The 10155-nt window shown below is 37.4% G+C and overlaps 1 protein-coding gene across 1 annotated transcript; it reads right to left on the minus strand.

The window, feature by feature from the left end:
- Window positions 1-735: 735 nt before the first annotated feature.
- On the minus strand, window positions 736-10026 carry MRPL30 (mitochondrial ribosomal protein L30). Its single transcript, XM_032877856.1, has 6 exons — window positions 9972-10026; window positions 5427-5504; window positions 3694-3774; window positions 1314-1460; window positions 1011-1084; window positions 736-932 (listed from the first exon to the last, which is right to left on the minus strand). Exons 2-6 carry the CDS (start codon window positions 5475-5477, stop codon window positions 803-805), a joined length of 483 nt encoding a protein of 160 aa, XP_032733747.1. The 5' UTR covers window positions 5478-5504; window positions 9972-10026; the 3' UTR covers window positions 736-802.
- Window positions 10027-10155: the final 129 nt, after the last annotated feature.

Consider the following 10155-nt stretch of genomic DNA (forward strand, 5'->3'; position numbering starts at 1 on the left):
GTGAAAGAGATGGCAAAAAAAACTAGCAGTGATGAGCTTTTACTTACACAGCTACCCTCAACCTGCCTGCAGAAAGGACACATTTTGTTGTAGCACAGAGGTCTCTCTAATGAGAATAAGCTCCCTGAAGTTATTTAGTGTCCTTTGGCTTTATAGCCCCTCTAGGATTTACACATATGGGATATTCAGTAACTGTTGAATTAAAACTGTTTAAGCTTAGTAATTAATGATACCTGGGGTGCCTGGATGAAGCAGTTGGTTGAGCATCTGACTCTTGGTTTTGGCTCAGGTTATGATTTCGGGGTCACAGGATTGAGTACCTTGTTGGGCTCCACGCTCAGTGGGGAGTCTGCTTGAGATTCTCTCCCTCTCCCTCTGCCCTTCCTCCCTGTTCTAATAGATAAATAAATCTTTTTTTAAAATTTAAATTCCATTAGCCAACGTAAAGTACATCATTGATGTACAGATGCAGAGTTCAGTTATTCATCAGCTGCATATAACACCAATGCTCATTACATCACATGCCCTCCTTAATGCCCATTACCCACTTTCCCCATCCCCTACCCAGTTCCCTCCCAGCAACCCTCCATTTGTTTCTTAGAGTTAAGAGTCTCATGGTTTCTCTCCCTGATTTCTTTCCCTTCAGTTTCCCCTCCCTCCCTCCACAGTCCTCTGCACTGAATCTCAAGCCTATATAAGGAAGAATCACACCATGTTTAGCCAGTGAAAAGGACCAGTATTTAAAATATATTTTAATGAGAACACAATGATTTACATTTCTTAATACGAAACTGCTCTGGCCTTAGGACTTAACTTCTTCTTGGTCTATGGGGTTTAGATGCCACCGCACTAATTCCCCAGTGCTCTTGAGGCACATGTTGGACATGTCCTCCTCTGTTGGAAGTCCTTGGGGTAACTTCAGGGGCTTGATCCTGTAACATAAAAAAATGCTTTTAGAATTATACCAGGTAACACATTTTTTAAAATTGTTGAAGTAGCAAACAACAAACCTTATCAAATGTTTAACCACTTTCAGTTTTGCATTCACTGAAGGGATATTCTTGTGAACTTGAGGAGTATGTGCCTACAGAGAAAGGAAACCATGTAATGGATTGGATTCAGAACAGATGGTCCCATATTTCACCAAAATGTGAAAATGAAGGCCTGTTATGTCTAAATCAAAGTTTCAAATAAATTACACTAAATAATATATTTAAACAAAAGAAATAGTAAAAATACACCTTAAAGTTTAAGAATTATACAATTTAAAGCAAATTTAAACCTCTCATAAGATGACTTAAATAGTTGCATACTTTTTCTAGTCCAAGCATCTTTATTGTATCTTTTTCCCAATATGGACGTCTTTTTGTACTTTTTATTCTGGTAACAATATGCAGTTTATGAGGGTGCTGTGGATCCCCACCATATTTTTCATGATCTGCAGGTGAAGGCTGAAATACCTAAGAAGGAAAAATTATAAATGGTAAATTTTCAACTTCTATGTATCTATGTGTCTAAGTATCTTTTTTTTCTTAAAAAAAAAAAAAAATGACTACATAATGATCTCATCCCAAATCTTTCTGTAATCCTAGCCTCAAACTGAACATTTATACCCATCTGATTACTTAGATAGACAAAGTCTAATAATTTCATACTCTGAAAAAAGTATCACACAAAGATTGTTTTAAGACTGAAGCAGGAGCAATCAAAAGACACTAAAAAGTTCAAATGCCTGGAGACTGTATTAGCACTAAAAAAGCTCAGCACAGCTGCATCCTCCACCCCATTCAAGCAGGGGAACAAAGATAAGCTTACAATGACAGTAACACATGAGGATCATTAAAAAGTATGTACAAAGCACCAGAAGAGTACAAATGATTGCCTATGAAGGATTAGAAATGGGTCCACAGAACTGACTCTCTAAGAATCAAAAAGTTCCAGTAAGCTATCCCATGGAAAACTTCCCTACGTACATAAAATGTACTGAATAAGGATGTATATGGTAATACTATTTGTAATACTGAAAAATTTAAAGGTCACATCCGTGTTCCTCATAGGATAACTATATGAATTACAATGCATACATTCTAATAAAACTAAAATTAACAATAACAAAACCGAACAAAATATGATACGACTAAATAATGATGTATCCAATAGGATACAATGCTGCCATTAAAATAAGGTCTACTATCTTAGCAGCTACAAACTTTGAAGAATGGCCACAAAACATTCTTAAGCAAAAAATAATAATAATAATAAATAAAATCCATACAACCATGAGTAATAGGATTTTTTAAAAAAAGATTTTATTTATTTGAGAGAAAAAGGAGAGATAGAGAGCATGAGCAGGGAGAAAGGACAGAGGGAAAAAGAGATGCAGAGCCCCTGCCTGACACAGGACTCAAACCCAGGACCCTGGGATCATGACCTGAACCAAAGTCAGACACTTAACTAACTAAGCCACCCAGGCACCCCTGTAGTAGGCTCTTGGATTTGTTTCATCTGTACCAAAATACATAGGTTTGTATATATGATATATTACATAAATACTGATTCTAAGAAATCATATTATACACACACACACTTAGGTACCTATAAGGGTTTCAAAGATACTAGATTAAGAATCATACCTCCTGGGAATCACACACACAAAAGACGGCACTTTAATCAAAAAGCCTGTAATTCAGGGGCACCTGGGTGGCTCAGTTGTTAAGCATCTGCCTTCGGCTCAGGTCACGATCCCAGGGTCCTGGGATTAAGCCCCACATCGGGTTCCCCGATCAGCAGGAAGCCTGCTTCTCCCCCTTCCACTCCCCCTGCTTGTGTTTCCTCGCTCACTATGTCTCTCTCTGTCAAAAAAAGGGGCATATAATTCAATCATGAAAATAATATTGCAGAAACTTATCTGCTGAGAGGTTCCCACTATATTGCTAAATGAAGAAAGCAACTAGAAAAACATTATACATGAGATTATTCATATCTTTAAAAATATGAAACAGAAAACGATGTGGAAGATATTAACAGTAGCTGTGGTAGGTGGGATTAAGTATGCTTTTCAGTTGTTTTTGCTTGTTTGGATTTTCTAGGCGTTTTGAAGAGACCCAGGGTGAGAAGAATGGTGGAAGACAGAGGATGGGGCAGGCATCCCAAAGAAAAGGAGAGAAGAGAGAAAGAAACATTGTAAAGAGCATGGAATACTTGGGAAAATCAAGTGATTCTATGTGGCTAATGTAGGAAAAAAAACACGAAAAGCAATGTAGCTAGTATTTTCCGAAAGAATGGTATGTACAGATAAATCTAGCAGAGAAAACTCAAAGATCCCAAGTTGCAATATTCGATATAGAAGTGAACACAGAGCCACATGTCTGAGCAGGAAGAAGACTCACAGTTTTCTGAGGACAATGGTAATATGAAAACACAAAATATTAAGGCAAAAAACCATAAGCAGGAATAAAGAGATCCCAAGATGATAAAAACCTACTACTACAAAGGCCAGTAGTACATTTAAAAAGAAAAAAAAATCATTATTTAGATAAATTCCACCATGTTTTATTTAAACTCTACCCTGCCACCAACCTCCCCAAATTACTTAACATAAAAGTTATCAATATTACAAAAGCAGGTACCTTTTAAAACATCACATGCTTAAATAGTAACGTTAACCCCCCGTCTCCCAACACTTATTCTTACTTTATCTGGAATTCTTGACTTGGTAAATTTGTGACGAATCCAATCCATGTAAATAAGAGACTCCATACCTTTTGTCATCGTCTAAAACATGATATAAAACATTTTTTTAAAGAACTCTGTCTAGTGCAGAAATCCATACCTACCAATTTTTAGGTGACAAGTCTGTTTTTACTTAACCTATAATTATCAAACATTTATCTCAGCCCCTTAGCTGAAAGAATATATTTACCTTACCACTAACATTAGAAAGCAAAAAGCACATACAGAATTTGTTTTTTTCCCAAGATTTTATTTAAATTCCAGTTTGTTAACATAGTGTACTCTCAGTTTCAGGTGTAGAATTTAGTGATTCATCACTTACCTACAACAGCTGGTACTCATTGCAAGTGCCCTCCTTAATTCCCATCACCCATTTAGCCCATCCCCTCCCCTCCAGTAACCCTCAGTTTGTTCTCTAGAGTTAAGAGTCTGTTTTCTGGTTTGCCCCTCTTTTCTCATTTCCCCTATGTTCTTCTGTTTTGTAACTTAAATTCCACACAGGAGTGAAATAGAGACTTCTGACCAGGGGTTGCAATATTTTTCGGTAAAGGATCAAACAGCAAGTTATTTCCAGCTTTGGGGCTGCATGGTTTCCACTGCCAAATCTCAACTCTGATAATGGGGGAAAAAAAGCAACCCGGAACAGTATGTAAATAAGTGGGCGTGGCTACTTCCAATAAAGCCTGATTTACAGAAGTAGGTGGTGGACTGAATTTGACCTGCAGACGGTAGTTTGCCAACTCCTGCTCTATACAATGTGGAATAATAATCTTCAACAATACTCTGTAAAAAGAAATGAGTTTATGGTTTTCTTTCTAATCCCTATAATGCCATCACTCCTAGTTCCTATCTCTTTTTCCCCTTCAGCAATCTTCCGTCCTGTTGCTCTCAGTTGGCTAAAGTGAAAGGATTCACTGCCAATGCTTCATATCTGGAAACTCCTCTCTGGATGGGCAATATTCACTCCCTTCATGCCTTCTCTGTCCTGCAGAGACCCACACATAATTAAAGAGTAAAGTAGGAGTGAATGAGAAATGGAAAGGAAAAATATGGGCTTCTGATTCTGTGCTTATCATCTGTGAGAAATGAGACACTTATCCTCTCAGAGAGTCAATTGCCTCAGCTATTTCAAAAGGAAATAATACTAACACCACAGATTAATCTAAGGTTAAGGTAATGTATGTAGAGCACCTAACATTATTATCTATAGCCAGCAGCACACCTGTATCTAGACTCTGGTCCTCATGAACAGATTAGGCTGAGCTGCTTAATTTCTGTAAGAAAGACTAGAAGGAAATACATGAAAATACAAGCATAAATGGTTTCTGGAGAGTGCATTTCTTCTTTCTGCTCTTCCATAGTTTTTTATTTTTCTATGATTGAAAATATAATGTTTTCATAACTGAAGACAATAAACCCTTAAACTTTTAAAAAGATTAAAGGGAAATCAACATTGGACATTTTTTTACCAGCATGTTCTCTAGGAAAAGACCTTTTGTGATGTCAAATCCTTAGTGATAAAACAGCAGATAAATCATAAATAAAACTGACCCTCAACATTAAAAAAATACATATATAAAAAAAGGAACTTGTGCAGTTTAACTTGCCTGTTTTGTTAATTACAAAAGAGAAAGAAACAGTTCTTAAGGAATTTAAAAAAGAGAGAGAGAGAGAACTTGAAAAGAAACACTTACTTGGAGTCTGCCTGGGGGCCTCTGAACTATTGAGCGCAAAATCCCCGCCATGAGTGTGGTGACGGTTTTCTTCTGAGGCTACGACAAGCAGAAAATAGATCCATGGGTCAAATGTGTCTTGGAAATTGACAGTTAATTAAATTGGAAATCAAGTTAATTATAAACTTGATTTAAGTTTCACAGTGAAATCTTATTATTTTAATAAAATAAAGGTAAGAATTAAGTTAAAATAAATATGTTACTCGGAGTTCAGCAAAACCATAGGTAGTAACTATACATTAACCACATCCCATTTTTGCCAGATGAGTTAGAACCTAAGTTGACTCAACAAAAACGGGTAAAGGAGGTTATTATTATTTAAAAATTTTCTTCAACAATGAGCACAAAGAATGCTTTGTTATAGAATCAGAAAATGGAAGGGCTAGAAGGGACTGAAGAAATCCTGACTCCTAGAACTAGAGTGAACAACCTTCTTATGTGGAAAATGAATAATCAATCATTTACCCAAGGGCATCCAGCAATCCAAGGAGTATACGGTCTAGAGCCCAATTCTAGTTCCTAGACCAGTGCATTTTCACTAAATCATAACCCCTTTCTGATAAAAAGCAAACCATAACTTCCTTTTTTGCATATTTGTATTTTTAAACTATTCTTAAATTTCTATGATGTGAAGTCATGTTAATTTAGACACAAATAATTACAACTACTATACTGATATATACTGAAAACAGAAAAGATTAGGTTTATGAAGTACATGTATATTTTGGATAGGTTATTTAATTTGTGTGCTTCAATTTTTTCCCAAAAGAAAGAATATAATACCTAACTTGCAAATGAGTTATTCTAAAAACTCCTAAAACAGTATCTAGCACATAAGAAGCCCTCAATAAATGGTAGCTTTTACTATAACAAAAATATTAAATTATTACAAAACCGTAATAAGAATACTCTAACACACCAAAATAGGATATAATGCTGTATTTCAGTGAATCCACCAGATTGTGACTCATTCAAGCTCTGCAAGTCTTTCCTGTGATGTGGACAAAGCAATGAAGTTGTGGGAATCAATACAAGTGTCCCATTAAAAGAGCCAGACTTCAGAAAAATTTTTAGCTACTGAACCAGTCTCTCAAAATTAATTACATATTCAGTTTTAGAAGAGTTAACTACCAAATCCTTAGAACCATGAAAGCAGAATTTTGTCTTGTTCACTTTCTACTCTCAGCATCTAGCATAGTATCTGATCAACAGTAGGCACCCAGTGTTTGTTTCTGAATGTCTGAATCAAATAATGGGTTAGAGCTATGGTCTGTTCAACTCAGAATTCAGTACATCAAAATATCTTGACTGTCATTCCGACTTCAGACCTCAAACACTATCACACAGCATAACAATTTCTAGTTCAAATCAGCATCTAGTTCAAATCATCAGCCACTGCTTGGCTGGTGGTTTATATATATTTTGTATCAAGGCTCTTAGAAGAGATGCTTATTTAATCCTCCCACCCTTCAATCAAATAGGTTATGATAAAGTATTTACTTTACCATACTTCTTCCTCCCAAGTTAAACAATATACTAACCCAACTCATCTGGCTTCACACTTTGTTACTTTTTTATCACTTAAATTTCAACAAAAGCCTCCTCAATGGCCTTCTGGCTTCCATTCTAACTTCCCTAAGATCTCTTCTCCATGGCAGCAATCATCTAATTAAAATCCTAAATCAGATCATGTCAACTCCTTTTCTCAAAACCTTCCAGTGAGCCAGCCTTTCTCACCATTGGATTAAGAAGTAACATATAAGCAAGAGAAAAAGCCAGAATAAATCCATGTGATCCAATGACACAGATTAGAGTTTAAGCTCATGTTTAGCTAAATATAGTGATGGATAAAGAAATAATCACAGACACGTATGTACACATGGGTTAGCTCTGTTAGCTAAAAAGACCAAAAAGCAATGGCATCCCGGTAGCAGTAAGCGTACCCAGCACCCTGATCTTAGCATTGTCTAATAAAAGAAAAAATGGCTGATTGGAGGGCTACAGCAGGGAATATACAAACAAGAGCATCTTGTAGCATTAGAAAGGAACCCATCAAAAAATCAAAATGATGGGAGCATGTCAAAGGGACATAGGAAAAGAGCTCCCAGTGACTAAAGCTAGACCAATATAAGCAACAAAGTAAGTAACAAAGTATTGGCTTATAATCCAAACTATAAAATAACCATTTCCATACTCATATAAATGAAGAAGTAAATTAATGGGAGAGAACAAATCTCCCTTAGAGAATTCCAAATAACTTATGCAGATATTTCCCTCTCAAAAAGGTGGAGAAAAACCACTCATCTCTTAAGTATAAGCTATGCTTAATAACTTGCTCCCTGAGTACAGTATAGAAAGGGGGAAAATAACATTGTACTAGAGAAACCTCACAAACACTATGTCTGCCAGGTGATCATGGTTAATATCAACTGTTATAAAAGTCAAGCTAATAGCATGCACACTCGATAGGATGGAATGAGAATGGCACTTCTTGTCTGTGGTTTTCTTCCCCAAGACCCCTAACACAACACATCTGAGAGAAAAACATCAAACTTCATTTGAAGGACATTGTGAAAAATACTTGACCAGTACCTCGTCAAATACCTGAGTGCCTTAAAACTGTCAAGGTCACCAAAAACAAGGAAAGTGAGATACTACCATAGTCAAGAGGAGCCTAAGGAGCCATGACGACTAAATGGGATTCTGGAACAGTTAAAGGACATCTAGTAAACACTAAGAAATCTGAATGAAGTATGAACTTTGGTTAATGTTGTATCAATAGTAATTCATCAATTATAACACATATGTACCATACTAATGTAAGATACTAATAAAAGGGGAAATCAGGTGTGGAGTATATAGGAACTCTGTACTATCTTCATAACTTTCCCATAAACCTAAAATTCTTCTAAAATAAAAAAGTTAATTTATTAAATACCCAAAAGCTTTAATGCATGAGAGTGACAGCCAGTCCTTAACCCCCACCTCTAGGACTTCATCTCCAATCACTCTTAATCAATACACACATGGCCCCCTTACAGGTCCTCCAAGTTGCCAGGCAGCCAGGCTCCTTTGGACAGGCTGTTCTTTCTCCTGGAATGCTCCTGATATTCATACTTAAATCTCTTAGTTCCTTCAATTCTTGGCTCAAATCTTTTTCCAGTGGGGCCTACCTTGATTCCATTATTCAATATTTTGACGGACCCCCATATTGTCAGACTTCTTACTTCCCTTGATTTTCTTTCCATAGCACTTATCTTCTAACACAGTTTATTAGGTTTGTTGTTTACTGTCTGTCTCCACCCAGGAACATGTTAATGCCACAAGGACAATAGTTTTTATATTTTATTTTGTTTTTGGTCTGCTCTGTCTCTTCACAGAGGTATATCCCAAGTATATACCTAAAGCAGCACATGTCATGGACTATGCACACAATCGGTTTTTGTTGAACTAAGTTTAATTCACCGACTTCAAAAGGAGTAACAGTCAAAAGTTCTAAGTTCTAATAAAAAGTAAAGATTATTGTTAATAATAAGGCACACAACTCTTGGACCTTGAAGTAACTATACCATCTTCTACTGTACAATAACTTCTCTTGCACCGGTGCAAAAGAAGAATACATACGTCATGAGAAGTATGATCCCTTTTCCATTAAAAAAGGGAAAAAAAAATGTGTGTATATAGAGAAAACCTCTGGAAGGCTATCAGTAAGCAAAATGTTAACATACCCCTGCGGGGAAGGCTATCAAGGCGATTTTCCGCTCCCAGTTAATGTCTGAATAGTTTTAGACATCTATTTAACGACAAATGGAGGTTTGGAAACAAATGAAAATGCACAACACAGAATATCCCTTTCAATAAACCGAGATCTCTGAAGGCAATAAATGTCTCTTCTTGTAATTCCTCATGCCTATCAAATAATAGGCAGTCCTCCTCCTCATCCGCGCCTCCTGGCAAAAAGACACAGAACAGGCCGCTGTGGCTAGGTGGTGATCAAAACATGGTTGCAAAATTACAGGTTTTGGTAAAATGGTAAATTTTTTAACTGCCAACCCTGGAAGTTTTTGCCTTCTAAAATGCAATTAGGTAAGATTTTATCTTCATTAACAAAAATCAAGTTACGCTGACCCCCAGTGGGAAACCGAAATAATAAAACAGAAGCAAAGAACTGCTCAAACCAACCTGAATCCCCTGCCTCACTAAGCTATCCTGCCTAGGCGGCCCGGCCCTCGGGCTCCAAGAGTCGGGCTCAACAAACCGAGGGGCTCGGGAACTGGGAAACAGCATCCGGTCAACCACTGGCTTTTCGCGAGGCCGTGGGACAGTACATGGGCGCAGGGCCATTTAGGTTCCTGCGACCCGCAAACTCAGAATCCAACAGGAAAACCAATCGGCATCTCCATAGCGTTCCCACGTACCTACTCCAAGAAAAAATGCAAAATTTTCCGTCACTCATTCCCCTCTCACCAGCCACGGCTCAATCTGGTTCAAACCGAACCTACTCACCTAGTGTAAAGTGAACAGTGTTAAGAAGAGCAAGCGCTACACTCAACCCCTGCAGTCACAGCGCGCACCGATGCCGAAAACACGCACTTTTAGTTCCGGCTTTGTCCCGCCCACTCACGGGCCATAAAAAAGAGCGCAGGCGCACTGGTGTCACGTGCTCGCCCCCGGAAGCGCGACCGGCTGC

Source organism: Lontra canadensis, unplaced genomic scaffold, assembly GCF_010015895.1.
Source record: "Lontra canadensis isolate GAN:19392208 unplaced genomic scaffold, GSC_riverotter_1.0 scaffold61, whole genome shotgun sequence".
NCBI classification, from domain to species: domain Eukaryota; kingdom Metazoa; phylum Chordata; class Mammalia; order Carnivora; family Mustelidae; genus Lontra; species Lontra canadensis.

Bases quoted from the DNA above. Each gene is read 5' to 3' on its own strand.
- MRPL30 (XM_032877856.1), bottom strand. From the start codon at position 5,477: ATGGCGGGGATTTTGCGCTCAATAGTTCAGAGGCCCCCAGGCAGACTC. The intron at 1,461-3,693 runs GTAAGAATAAGT...TTTCCTTCTTAG, and splicing joins AGTCAAGAATTCCAGATAAA to GTATTTCAGCCTTCACCTGC. The intron at 1,085-1,313 runs GTATGCAACTAT...CTTTCTCTGTAG, and splicing joins AGATGCTTGGACTAGAAAAA to GCACATACTCCTCAAGTTCA.